The 24,409-nt window shown below is 46.2% G+C and overlaps 2 protein-coding genes across 7 annotated transcripts in view; one reads left to right on the top strand and one right to left on the bottom strand.

The window, feature by feature from the left end:
* The first annotated feature begins 2,139 nt into the window (after positions 1 to 2,139).
* dync2i2 (dynein 2 intermediate chain 2) lies at positions 2,140 to 6,641 on the top strand. The gene is made up of 9 exons (XM_037485630.2): positions 2,140 to 2,573; positions 2,965 to 3,225; positions 3,354 to 3,463; positions 3,569 to 3,726; positions 4,232 to 4,341; positions 4,555 to 4,725; positions 5,013 to 5,245; positions 5,331 to 5,488; positions 6,307 to 6,641. The coding sequence occupies exons 1-9, from the start codon at positions 2,496 to 2,498 to the stop codon at positions 6,543 to 6,545; spliced, it is 1,518 nt and encodes a 505-aa protein (XP_037341527.2). The 5' UTR covers positions 2,140 to 2,495; the 3' UTR covers positions 6,546 to 6,641.
* Positions 6,642 to 6,676: 35 nt separating this feature from the next.
* Positions 6,677 to 24,409, bottom strand: part of sptan1 (spectrin alpha, non-erythrocytic 1) — a 30,208-nt gene continuing 12,475 nt past the window's right edge. For 2 of the 6 annotated variants that reach the window (XM_037485624.2, XM_037485628.2), the window contains exons 15-56: positions 24,015 to 24,196; positions 23,662 to 23,905; positions 23,369 to 23,491; positions 23,048 to 23,265; positions 22,787 to 22,879; positions 22,526 to 22,660; positions 21,415 to 21,563; positions 21,135 to 21,191; positions 20,012 to 20,210; positions 19,830 to 19,934; positions 19,709 to 19,741; positions 19,562 to 19,597; positions 19,069 to 19,116; positions 17,249 to 17,340; positions 15,808 to 15,952; positions 15,534 to 15,715; positions 15,330 to 15,429; positions 15,053 to 15,250; positions 14,822 to 14,968; positions 14,642 to 14,745; positions 14,314 to 14,476; positions 14,069 to 14,083; positions 13,067 to 13,198; positions 12,652 to 12,789; positions 12,451 to 12,555; positions 12,141 to 12,349; positions 11,418 to 11,538; positions 10,973 to 11,094; positions 10,744 to 10,876; positions 10,544 to 10,642; positions 10,296 to 10,455; positions 9,893 to 9,969; positions 9,599 to 9,808; positions 9,188 to 9,484; positions 8,847 to 8,959; positions 8,720 to 8,737; positions 8,135 to 8,189; positions 7,820 to 8,016; positions 7,657 to 7,710; positions 7,432 to 7,578; positions 7,201 to 7,348; positions 6,677 to 7,121 (exon numbers count right to left, since the gene is read on the bottom strand). In XM_037485624.2, the coding sequence (XP_037341521.1) occupies positions 6,996 to 7,121; positions 7,201 to 7,348; positions 7,432 to 7,578; positions 7,657 to 7,710; positions 7,820 to 8,016; positions 8,135 to 8,189; positions 8,720 to 8,737; positions 8,847 to 8,959; positions 9,188 to 9,484; positions 9,599 to 9,808; positions 9,893 to 9,969; positions 10,296 to 10,455; positions 10,544 to 10,642; positions 10,744 to 10,876; positions 10,973 to 11,094; positions 11,418 to 11,538; positions 12,141 to 12,349; positions 12,451 to 12,555; positions 12,652 to 12,789; positions 13,067 to 13,198; positions 14,069 to 14,083; positions 14,314 to 14,476; positions 14,642 to 14,745; positions 14,822 to 14,968; positions 15,053 to 15,250; positions 15,330 to 15,429; positions 15,534 to 15,715; positions 15,808 to 15,952; positions 17,249 to 17,340; positions 19,069 to 19,116; positions 19,562 to 19,597; positions 19,709 to 19,741; positions 19,830 to 19,934; positions 20,012 to 20,210; positions 21,135 to 21,191; positions 21,415 to 21,563; positions 22,526 to 22,660; positions 22,787 to 22,879; positions 23,048 to 23,265; positions 23,369 to 23,491; positions 23,662 to 23,905; positions 24,015 to 24,196 (5,429 nt within the window). In that variant the 3' untranslated portion in view covers positions 6,677 to 6,995. The remainder of the gene's footprint in view (positions 7,122 to 7,200; positions 7,349 to 7,431; positions 7,579 to 7,656; positions 7,711 to 7,819; positions 8,017 to 8,134; positions 8,190 to 8,719; positions 8,738 to 8,846; positions 8,960 to 9,187; positions 9,485 to 9,598; positions 9,809 to 9,892; positions 9,970 to 10,295; positions 10,456 to 10,543; positions 10,643 to 10,743; positions 10,877 to 10,972; positions 11,095 to 11,417; positions 11,539 to 12,140; positions 12,350 to 12,450; positions 12,556 to 12,651; positions 12,790 to 13,066; positions 13,199 to 14,068; positions 14,084 to 14,313; positions 14,477 to 14,641; positions 14,746 to 14,821; positions 14,969 to 15,052; positions 15,251 to 15,329; positions 15,430 to 15,533; positions 15,716 to 15,807; positions 15,953 to 17,248; positions 17,341 to 19,068; positions 19,117 to 19,561; positions 19,598 to 19,708; positions 19,742 to 19,829; positions 19,935 to 20,011; positions 20,211 to 21,134; positions 21,192 to 21,414; positions 21,564 to 22,525; positions 22,661 to 22,786; positions 22,880 to 23,047; positions 23,266 to 23,368; positions 23,492 to 23,661; positions 23,906 to 24,014; positions 24,197 to 24,409) is intronic. The other 4 variants (XM_037485625.2, XM_037485626.2, XM_037485627.2 and 1 more) reach the window with 4 other exon arrangements.

The raw sequence follows: 24,409 nt of genomic DNA, 5'->3' as shown, positions 1-24,409 counted from the left end.
GTCCTATTAGTTGGGGTTTGTTTTGGGACAAAATATAAATTGATGGTTCGGTATTTGGTGTATATATGACTACAGCTGGAGCCCTTCTCTGTAGGCTAGGGTCTACTTAAAGCATTAAGGCCAGATGGATTACATAACAACAATATGAAATGTACTGATCCTACATAGTAAACGACAAGGAATTACTGGACTAGCACCGGGTTTCATGCATTAGAAGTGTTCATTTGAGAAAACTCACGCACTTATATAGACAGTGTAGAAACAGGTTACATTAACGTGTACAGTGCATCCGGAAAGTTCACAGTATTTTAACTTTTTAACCCACAATATATAAGATGAAAAAGCTTGACTACAAAGTTGGTAGCAATCAGCCTCTTGAGTGCGATGCCACACGCTGGACACACGTGTCTGGGCAGTTTGTCCTATGCAGCGATGGGGGGCGTCGGTGCAAATCCGTGCTCCTGCAGGGACACTCACTGCTAAGAATGCTTTTAAACTTTGGTTAAAGCGTCGCCAAATTTACTATCAATGCTGTCAACATAATCGGGACCCAGATTCTGACCTTCACAATAAGATATCCCGCTGCAACACCTAGTGTTCCTACTTCTTTCTCTCATCAAAGAAACGCTCCTTTGGTAATTAGACATGTACATGTTTGTATATGTAATGGTGATTTTTTTTTTTTTTACAACTATGAATTAATATTACTTTAACGTCAGGTTTCGGTGGCGATCGCCAAGAGAGACAGGAAACGGCGTCACGCCGCAAATGACTGGGCAGATGGTTTAGGGCAGGGCTATTCATTTACAAATTCAGTTGGGCCAGATTTTCAAATCGAGAAAGGTTAGTTGGGCCAGTCATTTCAGCGTTTCTCTTTTGAATTTGGTCAGTTTGCACAGCAAAAGGTGCATAGAAAAGAAAAGAGCTAACTGAACAGAATCTGAGGTAGCTCCTACTTTTTCCACTTACAAAAGAAAAGAAACTGACCTAGGCACCTCCTGCCTAGGCCTACCTAAGCTACATATCTGACCTAAGTACTAAGTACATAAAACAAAAAAGTGCACAATAGGCAATTCACAATATCATTAAGTTTTCTTTTGAAATGAAATAAACATCTTGCTCATATTTGACCCATGCAGGAACATCTCAAAGTGCATAAAAATAAAAAGTGCGCAGTATTCACAACTATAACTAACTACACAAGGTGTACTACTGCACATTGAGGGAACATATTTTAAATCACCAACATGTGTGATTACACATGCCACATTATATTGATGTAGGTAGGCTACATTTATCCTGCTGACTTAGTGGGAGAGGTGACATTTTTTGTTTTGAACGAGAGCAGTGACTGTTGTCAATGTAATCCGGAGGCATTGATGGACGGTACGGTCAGTCAGGGAGCCACGAGAGTTGCTTTTTATCGAGTTCATGTGTGAAAAACTTGACTCACATGTGTACGTTGATCCAAACATACTGAGGATGACGATCGCTACTCTACACGGACACCTGGCCAACAGTAGTGTGTGAATGCTATTGAAGGGCGGGTCTTGGCGTGGCCATAGTGGGGGAAAAAATATCGCTGGCGGGACCCTATTTTCTCTTTTATACTGTCTATTGCGGAACTACGGGCTGGGCCACTCTGAGGTTGCTTTCGGGCCGCATGTGGCCCGCGGGCCGCCAATTGAATAGCCCTGGTTTAGGGCAAGGGATTTTGGACAGCTTTTAGCCAAAGGGGACAATTGTAGAGGACGTCATTAGTGAAGGCTGGAGCATCATTCTGCGTGTCCTTGCGTTTCTCTGAAAACGCAGAAGCATAAACTAGACTAAATGTGAATGAATTGCAACCGACGTACGGGGACTATTTTCATTAGACTATTTAATGAGATACACAACGTTTGGTGGTTACAACTATTTTGTGCGGAAAGGCAGCTTACTGTTTACTTACTGTAGATAGCTGTACTGTTTGACCCTCAGGTGTTACCGTAGTAGAAGTGGTTCTCGCGGGATTTGCGGTGTGTTATTTTTATGTGGTTGGCGGTAACGCAACGGGGGATTTTCATGGTGTCGAACTGTGGTCACAAATAAAGAAGGTTCCAACTCCCATTCCGATGCTTTATTACTCAAGGCAACACTTACTATTCATCATTTCGCTTGCAACTGTATTATAAAAGCCTAACAACACCCGTAAACAGTACATTATTGACGATACAGTACTGCCTCTCGTACCATATTGCTGAAGGACCATCCGCCATTAATGACGGAAGAAAGGCGGAAGGCGTTTTCTCTCTTGACTCTAGACATTCATCTCCGTAACCAAGGAGACGCTAGCTTTGAGGAAAATATCCCTAGTGTGGTTTAGCCATCAGTAAAACAGCTGTGTGAAAAGTCTCACATTTAATATTCTGTCGGCCCTGTCAGAAGCCAGCGGACGGTGTCCATGGTGGTTCAGGCTCACTATTGAACGTTTTGTCAGCCGGAGTTCAATCGCTAGCATGTTTACCGACGAAGCCCTGGAGCCAGCGAGCATCCGCTCTGCGTGGAGGACTTCTCAGCAGTCTGCGCGACACTCGGTACGTTTGACCAACCGTCGAAACTGTCGTGGTATTCATAACAATGTACTTTATATCTGTAGTTAGCGAATATTTTATGTTTTACAGAAACCATACTACCACAGTAGTTAGCGTTAGCTGACACATGTCACCTTCAGGTGTTGCTTGGAAATGTAAAAACCACAAGGAGGATTCCGCAAGAGAACAACCTGTAGCTTTCGTCCATGTCCATTTGAACATGAGACGTGAATGCATTAATTTCACTTATTATCTGGAAACCACCCTCTATATTCACTACGCATATTGCACCTGCTTAAGTCTGAATCACTTTAGAACTCATAATCGTCATCGCAACTGTGCAATATGCTTGCTGTATCTCTCAATAAAACAGCCTTTATTTGTGGGTGTTCAGACAGGCTGTCAGACCAGAGCTGTGCACAGTGCTGAGGCCGAGGTCCAGACTCTGTCGACCACCATCAGCGGGACCCAAACAGAGCCACGGCACGAGGCCCACGAGCAGCTCCTCCAGCCAAGCGTTGACGGGCCGGAGCCGCCCGGCCTCAGGGCCTTCCTGCAGCGGGTCGAGGACATGGTCATCAGAGAGTTGGATCGAAATGGCAGAAGTCACGCATTTGATGAATTCCAGGTGAACTGGGAAGACCAGAGTCAGCCAGTAAGTAAGCAACAAAATAGTGTTTGGATTCCTTAGTGTGAGGCCAAAGACGATGATCTTCATGAACAGTTGTTTGTATGACGCTGTCCTTCATGTTCAGGATCCAAATCTGTTCATCACGTTTGCAGGTTTCATGCCTCCATTGCCTTCAACATCCCAGCGCTCAAGAGAGAGGTCTTCATGTAACCAGTGTGTCCTGGAGTTGTACAGGTTCAGTCATTGCTTGTGCCTATGGTCGGTACGTCACGCTTCACCCATTCCATCTCTCTCTCTCTCTCTCTCTCTCTCTCTCTCTCTCTCTTTCTACACAAACTGTATATAAATGCCTTTTTTTGGCGGGCAGGACTGATGATGGCGACTGGATCACCGAGCCCTCGTGTGTTTGTACGTGGAACCTGGACCGTCGGGGTCTGAATCCCAAACAAGCTGACCTGGTCATCGATGTTGCCACTGCAGTGACGGCTGTGTGTTGTCACCCCCAGCAGCCCGCCCTCATCGCAGGTACTCCAGTCTGCGCTTTCACATCCTCAACGGATTCCACACTGTTCCTCAAGCAGCTGCTCTCATCTCATCTCATCTAGATGTCATTAACATGTGATACAGCTGGTGACTTGAGGGGAACAGTGGATGGATTCTCACCCCTGCGTTCAAATAATTAGATCATTCCTCAGCAGTGGCACAAAGCAAGCTGGAATTCTTTATTTAATGTTTTTTTTCTTACTCTTCCAAAACCACCATGTCCTCAATTTCCTATAATGCAACTCAAACTCACCTTGCAGAATGGGCCCCACCTGCTTACATAATCTAGTTTGCAATGCAGGCAAAGTTCAGAGCCACAAAACAGTGCCCACTAACCGTGTTTAATATATAATACAACAAGGAGAAGTCCTATATAATATATATATTCTTTATTAGAATCAGCAGAGTGAGCCTTTAAAAATGACTGTGACTCATGCAGATAGCAGAAGAATCCCTGTTTTCACTGAGGTTATTGTTGTGGCTGCAGGTGGTCTTTACAATGGAGAGGTGGTGGTCTGGGACACCAGTCAGACTCAGGACCCTGTGCTGGTGCAAACTGGAATGTCAGCAGACAGCCACAGAGAGCCCGTCTATCAGGTGAGTGGACCCACTCAGTGGGGTTCCTATTGGAGGACGGGTTAGGTCCCACAGGAAGGCTCTCTGAGGCTAGGTTTAGCATCCTCCGCTTCTCTTTCAAGTTGCGATAATAAAGCTGGAACTAAGTATACGCTTCAGTCCATTACTACTGAGAGTCCGTTAATTGATCTGTGAAACCTGATAGAGGATTTCAAGTGCTTTGTGTTTGTGTAGGTTGCCTGGGTGCCTCTACAGAAGACGGGAGAGTTTGGGGTGCTCAGTGCGTGTTCAGGAGGAAGGGTGCTGCTGTGGACGGGGGACCTGAAAGCGGGCCGGTTTGTCCTCATGGCTGCCTACGCCCTGGTGCCACAGCAGGTTCCCCACAGCAGCTACGTCGGCTTCAAGGTGAGCCTCAGGAGGAAAACACTGAAACGGCACGCTTCGAGTGTCAGAACACATTGGACCTAACAAAAACACAACCGTGAGCACTTCCTCACCAGGATCCAACTTATGTCTGCCAAGTACTTAATTTCCCTTATTTCTTTGATGTTTTTACAGTGGTTGTCATACACACAGGTAGCGTACAGTATAATGGGACTAATAAAGAGGCAAATATGAACGAGGAACAAGCCTTTAGCAAATAATCTGTACTCTCCAAGCTTCTCCTGTGTGTTGTTTTGTGTTGCTCGTAGGCCCGAGGCAGCAGCACTATGGGTGTCACCTCCCTGGCTCTGTCCCCATGGGACCCTGACACCTTCTTGGTGGGTTCCGAGGGCGGCCTGCTGCTCCGATGCTCCTTCTCCTCCCAGACACCAGCTGCTGTGCCCTCTGAAGGCCACAATGTGACACTGAGAGCCCCGGCGGTCTTCATGTTTAGGCCCCGCAGCGGCCCCGTCCACTCCATCCACTGCTCCCCTTTTCACAGGTCACAGCTCCCGTCACTCGACTAATCATTTCACAAGTGATCAGCAAGTAGTTGACAGGTGATTCAACAGTGACTTTGTGTGCAGGAATCTGTTTGTGAGCGCGGGGACTGATGGCCTGGCCCACCTCCACTCCCTGCTGCAGGCCGACCCCCTGCTCTCCCTCAGGGTGTCAGACTCCTCTGTGTTCGAGGTGCGGTGGTCTCCAACCAGACCACTGGTGTTTGCAGCAGCCACTGGACAAGGTATAGTAAAGAACATGAGAAGTATGTGTGCGTGACATTAAAATATTATCTCTTATGAAGACTCCTGTTGGAGCCATGTATGAGCCCATCCCACACACTATATGTCAAAGGTCACATGTCATGAACATACACTGCTCAGAAGAATTAAAGGAACACTTTGAAAACACATCAGATGTGGAAAAAAAGATGTTGGCTATCTACAGGTGAAACTCGAAAAATGTATGGCCTGGTATAGAAAATTAGTTTCACCCTTTAAGTTGAATTACTGAAAGTAATGAGCTTTTGCACGATATTCTAATTTTTTTAGTTTCACCTGTATACTGATACAGACAGTTTAATGCCTTAGGACGTTCTGCACTGAGGCCACCCCCATGAAGTCTGATTGTTTGGGCAGAGACCTGCTGGAGGTCATTCTGTAGGGCCCCTGCAGTGCTCAACCTGTTCCTCCTTGCACACATCCAATCTCCTTGTATGAGCCATCCTGGAGTTGGACAATCTGTGCAACTTCTGCAGGTTTCAAAATGGCCGCATGGTCCAAGTAGTGATAATGACTCCAGCTAAAGCCAGATAAAGATGGAGAAACTTGAATTGGCCTCCACATGCAAAACCAGTCCTGTTTTGGGGGTCTTCTCACTGTTGCCCCTCTAGTGCACCCAATGGAGCTGAAACTGATTAACAGCCCCCTCTGCTACTTGAACAGATTATTATCTGTTCATGTAATTCTTTTGAGCAGCGTATTTACAGCTGAATGAAGCTACAGTACTTGAGGGCGTCGGGCATTTGCCTCCATACTGACTCTCTGCTTGTCTCTGTCCAAGGCGAGGTGCACATATTTGACCTGGGACGCAGGTCCCTGAGGCCGGCAGCCACCATCGAGCAGGGAGGTGCAGACCAAGCTGCAACTTGTTTGGCCTTCAACAGTCAGAACTCCCACCTCTTGGCGTTGGGGAGAACAAATGGGACGGTCTGCATTTGGCAGCTGAGCCACGATTTGACAGAGCAGAGCCCCCGAGAGATCAGGAAGTTGGAGCAGATAGCCAATCAGGTGGCAGCATGAGAAATGCTGACATGGGACAGTTGAAGATTGCTACATTTTTGTGATTGACGATGATTTATGTGAACTGTGTTCAGAAAAATAAAAATCTAAAAAACAGTTAAATTGTGCGAGTGAAATCATCACAATAGAGGTTTCCAGTTCTAACCAGTAGCGTTTATTAAAGCACACTGCAGTTGTTAGGGTGTCGGTAACATCAATGCTATTAGGTTCTTAAATGTATTGAAAGCACAAGCTAAAACAATCACATTCAAATGTAGACAGATCCACTATGCCGTGATGAGAAGCACAAATAATTAGGGCTAGTGAGATAAATAGATTGTACAGACGGTTGTTATTAGTGAGTATTGGTGCAACAATCATGCACGTTCCGCTTTGTGTTGGAGTGTGTGTGTGTGTGTGTGTGTGTGTGGGGGGAAAACGCGTCCCGATTGGTCCCTGGAGGACGAAGGATCAGTTGACGAAGAGCGAGCGTGTGAATTCAACGAAGTCGAAAGCTGACGGCAGCTCCCGGCCCTTGCTGTCGAGATAGGGCTTCATGTGTGAGAGGCAGTAGTCGGCCTGCTCCTTGCTCAGGTTCTGAAAGAGAAGAGGACAGTTAGGCCTCCACAACGACTCGCCACTCGTGACGCCTCCAGACGGACGAGCGAGCACACACCTGGTAGAGCTCTTCTTTAGTGACGTAGGGTTTGTTCTCTGTGCTGAGAGCTCGGAAGGCGCTCTCAATCTCCTCACTGGACTTGACGTTCTCTGTCTCGCGGCTGATCATGAACGCCATGTACTCCTGCAACGAGACGTTGCCATCCCTGCAGATAGATCCCCCCACATTTAGGCAGCGTGTTAAATACCATACCGCCAAGTTTCAGTTTCATCAGTTCCAGCAACAGACCTGTTTGGATCCACAGTGTCGAGTATGGCCTCAAACTCCGGGTCAGGTTCTCCTTCCTCCACCATGGGAAGGTCATATCCTAGTGAGCGCAGACATGACTTGAACTCTTGGTGGTTCAGACGGCCGGACTTCTCCTTGTCGAAGTGCCTGCGAGTGTAGATGTGTAGGTGAGAACACAACTTCACCAGACGACACTTAGCAACACGTCAGCAGGAAGGCACGTACTTGAACATCATGCTGAACTCCTTCAGGGCCTCCTCTGTTACTCCAGTGGTGTTCCTAAAAGATGAAGGAACGTCAGCTGAGAGCAGCAGTAACACCTTTCTTACATTTAGTAACATTGTCTGGACTCCAGATAAAGTCCATGACAGGATGTGTTGGTGTGTACCTGGCCTGTATCTGTTGTTCCAGGTTGTGCTGCATCCGCATTCCCAGCTGGTCCAGTTGGTCCCACTGCTGGGCCAGGCCCACTGTGCTGTGCTCTGTGTACTTGTTGTCCAATATAAGGGCTTCCTCCATAGCTGCTCCCAGGTCTTCAATCTTCTTCAGCTGACTGCGCATGGCCCGGATCTCCTGGTGCTTACGCTACACACACACACACACACACACACACTTTATCATAGCTCAGCTAACAACGGGCTTGATCTTATAGTTCTTGTCCACTGACGGACACTGTCAGTGTGCATCAGGGATTGATATTTACCTTTGTGGCCTCCAGCTGGGACTCCAGGGTACCCGATTCTTCCACCATACACGACCTGACAGCAAGACAATCGCAAGTTAGAAAGGGAGCAGAGCAGTCTGATGAAACAATAAATCTCATTCACAATGACCCAAAGGGACCAAATACCATTGGAAGTGTCTTTTGTTTAGCATGTGTTTGGATAAGTGCAGGGGAAGGCAATAACTTGCTCTTTCCATCCCTAAAGTACACAAAGTAAACAAGGTGATGACTGTCAGTTCACTGAGTGCTGACACTGTCAGTCTGAGGACTGGCTGAATGGGAGATGAGCGCATACAGCCCCGATGGCAACAGGAAACACAGCAGCACAGAAAGAGTTTGACCTTTATCGGCTCCTTGGTACTGAGACACTGATAACCCTCTGACAGACTAGGTTACTCAGAGAAAGGATGGGCAGAACCAGAGATCAACATCAGACCAAATAACAGTGAAAGTTCACATGACTTCCATCTAGGAGCGTTTATGTTTTCAGACTAACCCCCTGCAAAATGTACTCATCAGCAGTGGCCACAGCAAACACTGATAAAAAAGAATGGTGGTACTAACCCATCCAGAAGATATGTCCTGGTTACAGCCATCGGTGACGATGCATGGGGGGGACACACAAATACAAGTTAACACGAGGCAACAAGTTTAGTGTGAAGAGGCTCCGTGTGAGGGGGCCGGCCTGTACCTGGTCTCCTGCAGCCATTGGTGGAACGCATTGGCGTGCTGCGCAAACTCTTGGCGCAACTTGTCGTTTTCTTCTTGCCTCCTCTGCTCCTTCTGCAGCTCCAGCTCTCGCTCCTACACCCATATGGCCGGAGGGGAGACACAGGGCAGGGGGGTCAACAGGGATCTACAGAAAACAATGACCACCTAGCCAGAAAGGATCGCTATTTGGAGGCTGACATCACAGATTCACCAAAAAATTATTAGTGGGTAAAATTCGGAGTAAGAGCTAAAAGTGGGTAAAAAAACTTCAGCAGGTGGTCTGCTGAATAACAATGCATGAATAATCTTTCATGTGGCCACCTTGATGATCTTCTGCAGGTTTCTCCAGGTTTCCTCCAGGGCGTCCATGGTGAACCAGGTGTAAGGGTTGGACACCACCTGGTAACTCTTGATCTGCTGGTCCAGCTCGGCCAGCTGGTTGAAGTCGGCCTGAGCCGAGCTCAGCGAGGAGCGGAAGGCCTCGTGGGCTTCACGCAGCGCCCGGATCTCCTCCAGAGAGTTGCATCTAACTGGGTCCGTCAGATCCTCTTCTGCATTCTCAAACCAACTGTTGAAGGCAGAGGCCTTCTTGGCAAAGGTCAGGAACAAGTCCTCAACCTGTGAACAAGACATGGCCCTTAAAATCATTCCAATTCCCTCCCATCCCTGTAGCTTTGCAGAGATGCTTCAAACAGATGATGATGATGATGATGATGATGATGATGATGATACCTTTCTGAAGTGCTCTTGAGCCTCCAGAAGCTTCTTCTTGCGAGTGCCCGAGTTGGACAGCAGTTGGTTCCAGCGCTTGATCAAGGAGGCGTGACGAGCTTCGATGGCTTTTGATTGGACGTGCTTGGCAGCTAGCAGCTGGTCCTTGAGAGCCGTGATGTTGGTGATACCCTCCTGCTGGAAGGCCTGGAGACCGGCATCAAACGTCTCCTGCAGACAGACATACAAAGCGACGTGGTCAGAGAGGAACACCTGATGAGGTACAAGTAGGACACTACTGCAGAAGATGAGTACCTGCTTGGTGAGCAGCGTCTGGACAGAGGACAGGTCTCTGCCGTAGTCATCCGTCTTCAGGCTGTTCTCTTTCTCGCCTAAATCAAGGTTGAAACGTTATAGATGGGTCAGACTATGGCCACACCTTGTTTTGAGAAGGTGCATCATAACGCCTCCAACTGTGGAATTCTTGAAGAGTGAGACCATAAACTAGCAAATGGACACAAACCTGTGTAGAAAAACTGATGAAATCTTTTCTAGAAAGCTCCATTTGTTTTTCTGTAATAAAAGCTAAAGAAATGCTGGAATAAAACTACTTTTGAGGGAATGTAGGATTTCCGTCTGTGGAAGACTGAAGCGTTCTAGTATTTAGAAACAGTCCCTTCTCTGTGGGAGGGGGACAGACATAGTTGTGTGTTCTCACCAATCCAGGACTCCACCACGTCGGCCTTCCAGTTGAACTGCAGGAAAGCAGAGTTTTCATCCAGTTTGGCCTTCCTCTGAGCGGCGGCCCTCTCCAGCTCTGACACTTTGCCTCGCAGAGCCGACATCTTGGCACTGATGTTGTCCACGTGATGGTTGTTCTATTTGACACACACGCACACACAGTATCGGTAACCCTGCACCCATCAACATGAAGGATTATTCTACTCTGTGCTATTCAGTCAGAACCTTCTTGATCAGCTCCTCTCCGTTGGTGCAGACATCGCTGACTCGGTCCCTGTGGACTGTGAAGTCAGTCTCAAATGCTTCATGCTTTTTCAGCAGACCCTGAGGATAAAAGGGAAGGTTTTCTTGACATCCATATCACGTCCTCATCCCCCATTGAAAGCTTTTTGATCAAGGTGTTATTAACACCGTCAGATAAGCACCTGCACAGCAGCCAGTGTGTCTCCGTAGTCCTCGCTCCCCACTAGATTCAACTTCTCATTAATCCAAGCCTCCTCCTCTTCCACGTTGGCCACAAACTGCTGGTACTCCAGTGACTCCTCCAGCCTCTGTCCCCTGGGAGCACACACACACACACACTTCTATCCATCTATCTGTCTCTATGTATGTGTGTGTGTACTGCCGAACGGCTGTGTAGCTCAGCAGGCTTACCTGGCTCCAGAGAAGTCCTTGAGTTCCTTCCAGTGGTCCACAAACTGAGCCAGCCTCTGCTGGATCTCCTCCTGGCCAATGGTGTTGTCATCGGACAGCTTCTTCCCAGTGTCCAGCACCGACTGGCGGCACACACAACAAATTATTGAATGGCAAAGCTACAATACCTTTACAAATGGGAAAGCATGGCATTTGTTTTTGAAAATAAGACAAGATAATCCTTAATAAGTTGGGAAAACACATCTTTCATAAGGCTTTGACTGAGGCATTTACTGCACAATGCCACAGCTCTCATGGACTGCTTGGAATGAGAAATACTAAATGCACTAAAGTTTAACATCCATGGTCGGCTAACTAGTGACTCCGCCACATGTGTAGGGAGTCCACTCTTTACACAAACTGAGGGACGAATATCAACTAATAAAGGGAACTGTTTGATTCCCACCTGAATGGCCGGCTCGTGGGCTCCAAGCTCGGCCTCCAGCCTCTTGTGTTTCTTCCTCAGGTTCTGTACTCCTGTCAAATCACGTCCGTAGTCCTCCGAACTCACAAGCAACTTCTTCTCTCTGTGGGGTTGGGACAGAGGTGTGAAGGTCCAAGTTTATTGTTCTGTTGACAAACAACACTTCTTCCTATTTACTCAAGTTCATTTAGGCTACATGTGTCAAACAATTACTTTATTATATATGAAAGAAAAAGAAATGGGCAGTAAAAATGTTTTGGTCCACTGCCGGCTGTAATGAGCAAAATGTAGTTGTTGGTATGAAGCCTCGAAGGTCTGCCATCATAACGTTGTGGTTCATACAGTCTCCTCATCTTTTTATGCAGCAAACGAGAACAAACAGTTCCACAAAAACGTTGATTTGAATGTCAACATTGCTTACCCTGACCCATCACTCGCTGCCAATAGCAATCAGAATTAAATGGAGGATAGTTCCTCACAACACGCTCAGCAGCTTTTACTGGCACAGGGTTTTCTCCCAAAAAACCTTCTTTCAAAAGATGTGAAAAAAACTGGCTTTGTAGATTACCAACAACATTTTTAAATGAATCTCCGCAGTTACTGAGAGATGAGGGAGATTAATCTCAGCATTTACTAGTAACTAGGTGAGTTTTGTTTTCCTTCTCCCTTCTGATTCCACTGCAGATACCATGATCCCTCTCTTACTTGATCCAAGACTCTTCATCATCCAGGTCCCTGAAGAACTGATGCAGGCGGTGGGACTCGTTGAGTTTGGCGCGGCGACCGGCGGCCATCGTCTTGATCTTAGTGAAGCGCCCGTTGACAGCGTCGCGCTTGTCCTTCACCTGTGAGGTGTCGACGGCTTTGCTGCCCATCAGGCTGTCAGCCTGGCCGTTCAGATCCTTCAGACGGTCCTGAGAGAGAGAGAGAGAGAGAGATGGGGGCGGTCAGAGTGGCTGACTCTAATGCTAGCTCTCTATGATTGATCAACAGTCATTTATAATGAGCTACGAACCTCATGGGCAGAGATATCAGCCTCCAGCAGCTGGTGTTTCTTCAGCAGGTTGTTCACTGAGGCCAGATCTTTCCCATAATCCTCAGATGCGAGAAGGGCTTCCACCTGAGAGAAAAGAAACATGCACCAGACTGTGAGAAAACCTCCTGTACATTGATGCCTTAATGCTTCTATCCACGTATCTGGCATGCAGGCGCTCACCTCAGAGAGCCAGAAGTCAAAGTCTTTGATGCCGGTGTTGAAGTTCTGCTGCTTGTTGGCTTCTTTGAGTTTCTGGCTCTTCTCTGCAGACTTGTTGACGAGGAACTGCCACTGTTCATCCAGAGCGCTGAGGCGCGCCTGTGCAATAACACATGTTTAAACTCAGTATATTCTCACACACTAGCGTTCGAGTAAATACATGGATTAATGAGAGTAGAGAAGAGCATTAGGTAGCAGCAGTTGACTGACGTATTACTGTCCTGCTGCACAACGGTTGTTGTTTTTATAACCGATAGCTGCAGGTTTAGACTGTAAGGACCCAGTAGTAGAGGGAGATGATGCCCCCTGTTTCTTTAGAGCAGGTGGCCAGGTGTTGCTGAATGCCTGCATAAACCTACATGTATGCTGTATATACCTTGACGGCGTCCTCGCTGCCTGCACAGGCTCCTCTCTGGATCAGGGTGTTGCCGGTGTCGATGACCCCTCGGATCCGGTCTGCGTTGGCATGCAGCTCGGCCTCAAACGCCTGATGTTTCTGATGCTTACTCTGGTAGCACACATGGACACAGCATGAGAATCCCAAGTGGAAGTATTCAGTACTATTTGAATGGATACACACGTATCACCTAGTCTTGTCTTCATACTTACATTGTGCACAAAAGCTCAATAGTCAGTTCTCTAGATTAACAAACATTGACCTGGAGCATTGTGAGGCTGACATTAACCTCAGCATCACAAGGCTTATGAAAGGGTGTCTGTGACTGAAAAACTAGGAATTACTAGAAATGACTTCAACACAGGACGAGCATCACGACGGACATCGACAGACACGCAGGACAAACAAGTGAAGAACAGAATGGCAGCGGACATGGAGGCAGTGTTTGTCTGCAACAAATAAAATAAAGCTACTGCAGGAAGAGCCCCTTCAAAGTTGCCTCATGTTTGGATAGTTCTTTGTTTATGACATCTCAGTTAGTCCAAGTAAATACAGTCTTTAAACATCAAACACACAGCCAGTGAGTTACTTCTATTCTGAATGTGACACAACAGTTGACTTCTGCCTGCTGTGATATCCCTCAATTCAATATCAAGGTCCAATTGGCTTAGATTCGACTAAAGTCAAACATGTGAAGCAAATTTAAGGTAACCTCCGGAAGGACTAAACATTACAAATGAAAGCCACACCCAACAACTAGTATCCTTTGATGACAAAATACACCTAGAAATAAAACACTAAAATTACGACAAAATTAAGAAACAAAAAAAAAGAAAGCTGCCACTCGACATGGCCGATGAGGGACAAACTCAAGATGAAGTGCTTGTTCTACATCATATCTAAACACACACAGCAAAGACATGGACACATGGAAGACAACCTGCTCTGTTGTTAGTCAGCTGACACACTACTCAAACTTACCAGCAGCTTGGACAGCTATAAAAAGATAAGACAGTGGGAGAAAAATTCAGTCTCACTTCCCCCGGGACAGAGGGAGGGGTTTGACATGGTTAAAGACGTCAGCTGAGGATATATAGATCACTTACTTGGCAAAGAATCAATTACCACATGTCTTCATTGTATGTGTTGCATTTAACTGAAACGCATTGTGAAGGGAGACTTGGTGTCTGCCAGTCGTTGTGGGCCAGGGGAAGCCCAGTGTGTACCTGGATGTTGGTGGGGTCCTTGTAGGACTCATCCGTTGCAGTCTGCAGCTTCTCGCTGATCCAGGCCTCGATCTCGTCCACGTCCCTGCTGAACTGCTGCAGGGTCTGGGATTCACCCAGCTTGGAACGCTTTTCGATCATCTGAGCCTTCAGCCGGCGCCACCTTATTAAACATCAAAATATGAGGTTTAAACTAAGCTAAAAACACAAGCGTGTGTGGAATCTAACAACTGGGAGCGACCAGTGAGTCATGTGAGAGCGTCAGAACCAAAGAATGTTACAAGAGGGATTCCCTTCCTTACACAGTACTTGAATGATATGCTCCTACCTGTCAAGGACTTCATTGCGGCGATTGAATATCTCCGGTTTAGCGTAATGATCAGCTCCAATCAGCTGGTCAGCAAAGGACTGCAGGGCAGCAATCTTCTCCTCCTGCAGTGGGGCCACATTAAATCATTTACAGAGCAATCTACCAAGCTACCCCTGAGAGACAGAACATCTTACCGACCTGCACGTTTATGGCCTTGTCAAAGTCTTCATGCTTCTTGATGAGGGCCTCCACACTGTCCAGCGAGTCACCCTTGTCATCACTAGCAAGGAAGGCTTCACGAGCTGCCATCCAGTTCTCTGCCTGCTCACAGTCCCTGTTGAAGAGCTGCAGAGGGACGAAGCATCAGGTAGTGGAGGGAGAACATTTCTGTGCTTTTTAAGGGCCATGTCATGGCTCAACATTCAGTACCTGCAGCTCGAGGCACTGGTCTAACATCATGCGACGCTGCACCCAAGCCTTCTCCAGGTCGGCCCGCTCGCGGTCTAGAGCCTCCAGTTTCTGCTGGATCTCAGGACTAGCATAGTGGCCTCGCACCAGCAGCTGCTGACCAAACTGTTCAAAGGCCTGGAAGGTTCCAGCACGAGCATCAATCTCTGTGCGGTGTTCCTGGATGACACAAAGAGAAAAGTTAGGAAGTGTTGGATGGTCAGAAAACTTTGACTGAAAGGAAGGGTTCTTTCTTTACCTGGTGTCTTTCCAGAAGGGCCTCGGCTCCGGTCACGTCTTTGGCCAACTCCTCTGAGGACACCAGCCCTCGTATGCCATTGATCCAGGACATCAGATCTCTGTACACAAATTAAATTAAAAAATACCAGACACATTAACTCCATCGCTCCCAAAAAAAAAAAAAAAAGTTTTTCAGAAATCAGACCACGTGGTCTTTCCTCACCTGAAGTCAGAGAGGAAGCGCTGCAGGTCGTGAGAGTTGCCGAGCTTGTCTTTGCGTTGATCAGCTCGCCCCACCAGGCTGCTCCAGGCAGTGTTCAGCTCGGTGCACTTCTCCTGAATATCATCCACGGCCTCTGGGTGGGACTGGATCAGACGCTCTGCTGTCTCCCCAAGAGAGTTCACCTGGCACAGGGAGTAGGGAAAAAAGATTAAAGACTCAAGGGAAGCAATAAATGTACTGAAATCTTATATTACTGAATATAAGACAATCTGACCTTATCCCCCAGAGCTGCGAGGTCTCTCTCAAAGCCTTCGTGCTTGCGCTGCAAAGCCTGGACACTGGCCAAGTCGTGACCATAGTTGTCGGTATTGAGGGCCTGGTTCTTCTCCTCTATCCACTCTTTTGTTTCATCAGCATCCCTTAGAATGCACAAACACAACTTTGGTGACTGTTGTGTAGGGAACTTGTGTGCTCAAACATCATCATCACATTAGGAACTGATGCCTTGCCCAATCTTGTCATGTCAATTTAATGAAGAACTTAAATATGTAACTTTAAAAAAAAAAAAAAAAACTTTCTTCCTCTCAAGAATGAAAAGTTTAAATCGGTAAGCACTAAAGCCTCACTTGGTCCGGTATGAGCAGTATCTATGTGGGCTAATGTTACTTTACATAGATGGTACCATGTGAACTGAAATGATTCTGTCTGTTGTTTGACTCTTCACGACTGCTCTCAAATTTGAATACCGTAAATCCTCAAATAGTGGCCGAGGCTTTTATTTATAGGCTGCACAGCGCACCAGCCTGTATTTGGGGTAGGCTTGTATTAGGGGCAGGCCTTTATTTCTTACTTACCGGTATCTTCTGTTATAGAATTGTATTATTTAGATAAAATAATGGGCATAATTACAGTAGGCTAATATCATTCATTGCATATGCGTTCAGCACTTCCTGCAACCATTTACCAATAAGCTACCAGTAGACCTAGAGCTAATCAACTTTCTGGAGACTAACCATTTAGAAATGAATCAGTAATAAACCATAGTGTCAGTCTTAAGTTTATCGTGTATAGCGCTTTATTTGCAGTGTCCTCCTCGTAGTTCTCCTCATCCTGGGCTACTGGCGTGCGGTTCTCCTCCTCCTCCCCCCCCCCCCCCCCCCCGCTGCCGGAGCTGCGCCAGCGCATCCCTACCAGCGGCGCATGGCTGTCCCGCTTTGAAGCAATGGATGAGATCATCTTCACTCCCGTCATCTTTCAGTGTCCACAAACTTTGACGGACTTTCGGATCATGTCCTTGTCCAGCTTCTCCCAGGCAGCGACCACCCAGTTCACGAGCATGTTCATGTTACCTCCAGCAGTATGTTCTTTACTTTTATTTTTTTTACCCCCGGCCTGTATTTGTCCGTATCGACCACGCCCCCGGCTACTATCTGAAGCCCGGCCTCTAATTGAATCCCGGTCTTTATTTGAGGATTTACGGTAAGTACTTTGTATACAACTACAGAATAAATTTGATTCTCAATAACCAACTTTGATGTAGTTTGGAATGCATTCAATATAAACCATTATTCAAAAAGGTGTTTTGAGCTGGAAGTTATTGATTATGATTGTTAGCTCCAGGCTTCTTACCCGTATAAACTGGATGGCACTGTGAAAACCTGACAGTGTTGGTGATATCACACCCCCCCATGTACCCTACGCTCTCGGGTTTGTACCTGTGGAATCGCTGCACCTCGTGGGCACTGCCCAGCATGTTGCTCCGGTCTTCAGCCAGCTGCTGCAGGGACCTCCAGCGATTATTTAGCTCCTACACATAAGTAAATGAGACCCATCAAACAGTTTTGTACAGCCCCTGTGCTGCCTGTTACTTCTAATATTAGTGATCAAATTGCAATTATTTACAGTAAGAGAACTAAACATTGAATGATTAGATCATTATCATTTACCTGCGTCATCACATTAACTTGAAGATTATGATTTAAAGTGAGGTGAGGAATGCTTAATTCAATATTTTACTCACTTATAGTCATGGAAATAAAATATGTGCAAGAAGTGAGTTAATGGACAAACAAAGTGCACAAGAATGGATGCATGTTAATAAGAACATTGCATAACATTTCCACAAAGAAAATAATTAACAAGTTAAAGAAGTGACTTACACTCACCGGCCACTTTATTAGGTACACCTGTCCAACTGCTTGTTAACACTTAATTTCTAAGCAGCCAATCACATGGCGGCAACTCAGTGCATTTAGGCATGTAGACATTGTCAAGACAATCTCCTGCAGTTCAAACCGAGCATCAGTATGGGGAAGAAAGGTGATTTGAGTGACTTTGAACGTGGCATGATTGTTGGTGCCAGAAGGGCTGGTCTGAGTATTTCAGAAACTGCTAATCTACTGGGATTTTCACGCACAACCATCTCTAGGGTTTACAGAGAATGGTCCGAAAAAGAAAAAACATCCAGTGAGCGGCAGTTCTGTGTGCGGAAATGCCTTGTTGATGCCAGAGGTCAGAGGAGAATGGCCAGACTGGTTCGAGCTGATAGAAGGGCAACAGTGACTCAAATAACCACCCGTTACAACCAAGGTGGGCATAAGAGCATCTCTGAACGCACAGTACGTCCAACTTTGAGGCAGATGGGCTACAGCAGCAGAAGACCACACCGGGTGCCACTCCTTTCAGCTAAGAACAGGAAAATGAGGCTACAATTTGCACAAGCTCAACGAAATTGGACAATAGAAGATTGGAAAAACGTTGCCTGGTCTGATGAGTCTCGATTTCTGCTGCGACATTCGGATGGTAGGGTCAGAATTTGGCGTCTACAACATGAAAGCATGGATCCATCCTGCCTTGTATCAACGGTTCAGGCTGGTGGTGGTGGTGTCATGGTGTAGGGAATATTTCCTTGGCACTCTTTGGGCCCCTTGGTACCAATTGAGCATCGTTGCAACGCCACAGCCTACCTGAGTATTGTTGCTGACCATGTCCATCCCTTTATGACCACAATGTACCCAACTTCTGATGGCTACTTTCAGCAGAATAATGCGCCATGTCATAAAGCTGGAATCATCTCAGACTGGTTTCTTGAACATGACAATGAGTTCGCTGTACTCAAATGGCCTCCACAATCACCAGATCTCAATCCAATAGAGCATCTTTGGGATGTGGTGGAACGGGAGATTCGCATCATGGATGTGCAGCCGACAAATCTGCGGCAACTGTGTGATGCCATCATGTCAATATGGACCAAACTCCCTGAGGAATGCTTCCAGCACCTTGTTGAATCTATGCCACGAAGAATTGAGGCAGTTCTGAAGGCAAAAGGGGGTCCAACCCGTTACTAGCATGGGGTACCTAATAAAGTGGCCGGTGAGTGTATATAGCATGCCAGGATTCAGTGGTACTAAATAGAGGATACAGAAACAAGGAAAGCATGATGATAACGGAGTTAGTTTTCTGATCACAAGGCAGGACGGTAGAGCTGAGGGAGGGAACATTCAAAACGCGATCCGGGTGGGCAAGTTATTCTTACCTTGATTGTATTAAAGTTAGCCGTTGTTTGAACAGCCAAGCGTACATTCTATAGTCATATATGAACAAAACATGACCAAAAGATGGGGGATAAGAACAGAAAACACCACACCAGTTAACAGAATGAAAGAAACTCATGGTTTGTCTTCAGACCAATCAGGACACAGGAAGCACTGCAACCATGGCTGTAGCAGAGCTAGTCAACCCCAAACACAGATTTATGATGAATCACATTAGACACGGAGACATAAGAGAATAAAAGATAAGGCCCTGTGTCTTATTATATCTAATGAGGACATTAACACCCAGAACCATCCCAGCAAGATGTCATTGGGTATGATTGCAGTAGATTCCATCAATGACACACCAGTATCAAACACCAACCCAGTGATGAGCAGCCATGCAGTTACACTACTAGAGCAAGATTGACAGGCGGTCACATTTTTGCAGGTGATGCATTTTGTCTAAATTAGAAGATTTTAAATGAAGCTCACCTTCCATGGAGATGCAGTCTTGGAATCGGCTTCATCCTGTTTTTTTAAATGCATGCGTCAAACAAGTAAAAAAAACAAGAGTCTTTCTTGTGGTATTTGAAATATTCGTGGAATATCAATCTAAAAACGGATGCAAAATGGTCAAACCTTGCCAGGAGCTGCACCAAGCGCCTCCTGCTGCTGCAGATAAAAAAACAACACGATCATTAAATTACAGATAAAACTTGGAAGATGACTCAATTCCTAAAGCCAGTGGAGAAAAACCTACCTGAGCCTGAACCATGGGGGCCTCCTCAGCCATGAGGCCTTCAGACTCCAGCTCAGACGCCACTTTGTTGATGTCCCTCAGACGAGACTCGTTGGCCTTTAAGTCCTGGACCAGACAAAACAACACCATTAGACACATTTTGAGACTAGAAGAAAAGTCCTCTAAAACGTAACGGACACTACCTTCTGGAAGTCGTCAAACTTCTTCTGCAGAACCTCAACCTGTTCCAGGTCAGAGCCCATCTCTTCATTAGTGAGAGCACTCTCCTTCTCGTTGATCCACTGCTGCAGCTCATTGGCCTCACGGAACAACATGAACTTCTTGCAGCTCTTCTCCAACATGTCCTTGCGCTTCTCTCCCAACTCCAACAGAGTACCATACCTTGAAAAAGATGAGGCCACAGAATTCAATCAAATTGTTTTCATTTCTATTTAAAAGCTTCGAATGCCTTTTAAAGCATAGATCATAAAAGAAAACAAATATTTGAAACTATTGAGAGTAAATAACAATATCTGCTCTTTTGAGGAATTTCTATTGTGGCATTTCATTGCAAATGTTCTTCCTAAAATCGAAATTGCAAAATATCTTCTATAGCTCTGAAACCATCCGTCAACTCTGTCCAGTGATTGACAAAAAGGTATTATTATATATTATACATATATTATTCGGCCAAATTATATATATATATATATATATATATATATATATATATATATATAAATACATCTCACAATAATGGATCAAAACACCACATTGTGTGTTAGGGAGCAAAGCGTCAGGACTTTTACAGATTGGGGAAATGTCATAGAAACAGGCCGAACAAAGAGTCATACACTCAGTGTTCCACCCAACAGTCTGCAGAAAGTTCATAATGAGCTGTTCATGTTGTTGTCATGTACAATTTCTTGATTTTGTTCATGGCTAAATCCATCATCTATTTTAAACAACATTTCATGTAATAGCTTTTGTAATCTACTTCTTGTGATTTTAAGTAAATTTAAAGTTAGAGTTGGACCAATTGAAAGTGAATCTTTGACAATGAGGTGCAATAATAAATGAAAGCCCAGTATGACCCAAACAGAACAGCGTATGACATGACAAACAATGGCAATGAACATCCAAAGGAGCGCCGGGGGATGAGTGGTATATGAGAGGATCATCTGTCCCGGCACTGAACAGAAAAGCAGCGTGAAGTAGACACGCCGTCACACAACATGAGGGGCTTGGGAGGGATGGAAAACTGCAACGACATTTAGTGAGATCACGATCACAAGAACACGCAGAGGGACGCTGGTTCCTACTCACAGCTCTTCCACCTGCTTCATGCGCACAGACACGCTGCAGGCCTCCTTGGTAACAAGCCTGCTCAGAGGCAAGGCAAGACCACCGCACAGCGGCACAAGAGTAAGTGGTTAAATACAGCAGAGGAGACAAGAGAAAGCCAGGGGACAGGTCATTATTGTTAAAAGATATGTTTCGATGAGTCAAGAAAGGTTAAAGAGCAGAGAATAGAGGAAATGTTAACAAATTAAGAAACTTTGGTTAGTAAAGAGCATTTGGGGAGGTTATGGTGTGGCTTTCTTACTGATTGTCAATCTGGTCTTGGCGCAGTGCAATACTGCCGTGTTCATCCAGCAGGTTTTCCCTGGAAGAGGACTGGGTAGGATCCAGCTTCTTCACGTAAGCAGCAGGAACAAAGCCCTGCCGGTCGTTCACCTCCACCTTCCACCAGTCCTGCAGCAAGGACAAGAGGGAATGATGTCAGCAAGGAATGTTCGGATGGAAACCAGCATATATGCAAATAGAAAAAGAATAACCCTAAATAAAAAGACATTGATAGATACTTTCAGCTCAAGGTATATTAATAAAAACCAAGAAGTACTTAGCTAAATACGAATGCCTTACTAAGAAGCGTCTCTAACATTCACCTTCCATACATCAAAAACAAGGGCCCCTTTTCTTCCTCTGGCCACACTGAATGCTGAGCATCCAACAGGGGAACCAGAGTGTACTGTACAAGGCACAAAGCCAAGATTGTGTTCTTACTGGAATCCTCCAAACAAGTCACGGATTGGAGGGCCTTCTTCAAATGGGAAACAGGGAAGTGGAGTAGGAACTATAACAGTGACCCAAATGAAGTGCAGATCTCAGCTAGGTGAGTCCACAGCAACCACTGCTGGAAAGTGGGATTAAATGAATACAAACCGCAACTAGCTAACCCTCTGAGTAGACACAAAAGGGCTGAAAGGCAATCCTACTTTCTCAAAGATGTTCCTAAGGTCAAAGGTACTCAGGGTCGCAGGGGGACTGGAGTCTATCCCTGCCAACTTCAGGCGAGAGACATGGTTCACCCTGGATCGTTCACCAGCCAACCGCAGGGCAACACAGATACAAACAACCATTCACACTCACATCCAAACACCTAAGGGCAATTTAGAGTTCCCACTCAAGCTGATCCCCAGAGCATGTCTTTGGACTGTGGGAGGAAGCCGGAGTACCAGAGAGAACCCACGCAGACACAGGGAGAACATGCAGACTCCACACAGGAAGGCCACTGGGTGGAGTGGGACCCAGGACCTTCTTGCTGTGAGGCGACAGTGCTAACCACCACGCCACCGTGCAACCCTAATTGAAATATCTTTTAATGGAATGTTCATTGGAGCTGGTTGGACTGACTGAGCTGTTCTACTCTGTACCTTGTTGGTGCTGTTGAGCAGGGTGAGGATGTCTCCCTTCTTCATGGTCACTTCCCGGGGACTCTTCTCCTGATAGTCGTACAGGGCCAGGACCAGCTCCTTCCCGGTCTCATCATCAGTCGGTGCCACTTGCTGCTGCTCAGTTCAACATACATTCAGATTCAATGATTTACGTTGTGCTTTCCCATAGTGTAGCAATCAGAGGCTTCATTAAAAAGCTGTGCCATGAAGCGACACATGTGAAGAGGGGTGGGTCTTTACCCTGCAGGACTGGGCTTGTTCCTTCAGAGCATGGATGCTGCTGCCATAGGCGCTCAGGTCAGACATCAGGGCCTCATGCTTCTTCAGCAAAGCCTGAGAAAGACAAACAATTCAGCAACACTGCATTTGCCAAAAGAATAAAGGGAATACATAGGCAATAAATAAAGTTTGCAGTAGAAAACCTAAAAGATTAACAAATGATATAGTAAGGAAGTATTTTAAAATCATATGCAATATTGATACAATATCTTGTTTACATACCTCAGCAGAGTCCTCATCTTTGCCGTAGTCTATGCTCCCCACAATCGGCTCCTTCTCCCTCATCCACGACTCAGCCTCGTTGGCATCAGCAAAGTACTGCTGGGCCTGCAGAGAGTCCTCCAGATCCTGTCTCCTCTGCGAGGCCTTGGCCTTCAGCGTGTCCCAGCGTCCATGTAGTTCAGAAAGCTTAACCTTCACATCCTCTGCGGCAAAGTGCCCTGCGAACCCCCCCCAGATGAATGATCAGCATTTTGAATGTTGGGACAATACTTCACAATCAACTCGTTGAGAGAGCAAACAAGGTTGGCTTTAAATGAATACCTTCCTCCACCATGGCCTCTCCTTTCTGGGTAACAGCCTTAATGCGAGGCTCGTGACCGGTGATCTCTGCCTGCAACGCCTGGTGCTTTTTCAGCAAGTTTTGGACACCAATCAGGTCTTTGCCTAAGAAAAACACCAAGAGTGACGTTTTGTGAAACCACTCATCCAAACAACATCTGAAGGTGGTGCTTTAACTGAAAGCAAAGCATCCTCCCTCCAGCTCATCTCTGTCAAGGAAAACCGTGAATGAGATCATTCATATAATATGAGTAAATGTAGCAAAGAAGATCTACCTCTGTTAGTAGAGGCAGCAATAGGCTCCTTCTCGCGGATCCAGGTCTCCTCGTCCTCCACATCTCTGAACAGCTGCTGGAGCCGCAGAGAGTCGGACAGTTTCTGCTTTCGTGCAGCCATGGGCTCACGCAGCCCTTCGTAACGTGCTACTAAAGCTTCCTGCTTCTTGCGGATGTTGTCAGCATCAAAGTGTCCCGCCTCTTGGAACTGACGGGCTTGGATAGTTATGCCGTCAATGCGATCCTGGTATAGAACAACAACAAAAATATCCATTTAATTAATGTGAATGGAAAAAGGCTGGAGTCAGTTAGCATCAAGAATGCTTTGAGGATGTAACGCAAACATCGGGCACCTGGTGAGCAGCCACGTCGGCCTCCAGCAGAGCATGTTTCTTCTGGAGGTTCTGGACACTAGTCAGGTCTTTGCCGTAGTCGTCTGAAGCCAGGTGGCCCTCAACCTCGTACAGCCACAGCTCAATGTCCTCGACATTTCTGTTGAACTGCTGCTGCTGGTTGGCCTCACGCAGCTTGATGCCTAAAGAGAAAAGGAAAAAAATCTAATTTACAATCAAAACTCAGTGTTCTTGTACCATCGGGGATGGTTTTATTTTATGTGTCAGCATAGGTGGAAATTAGTTTTATTGATTTATGAAAGAAAAGATCTTGGAAGTTTTAGTTTCATAGTTAGTGCTAAGAAGTTAAACAGCTCAGGATTCACTCTGACATCTATTTGAAGGGGATGTGAAAA

This window comes from Pungitius pungitius, chromosome 18 (assembly GCF_949316345.1).
Source record: "Pungitius pungitius chromosome 18, fPunPun2.1, whole genome shotgun sequence".
Classification (NCBI taxonomy): Eukaryota; Metazoa; Chordata; class Actinopteri; order Perciformes; family Gasterosteidae; genus Pungitius; species Pungitius pungitius.
This window is presented reverse-complemented; position numbering and strand designations above follow the sequence as displayed.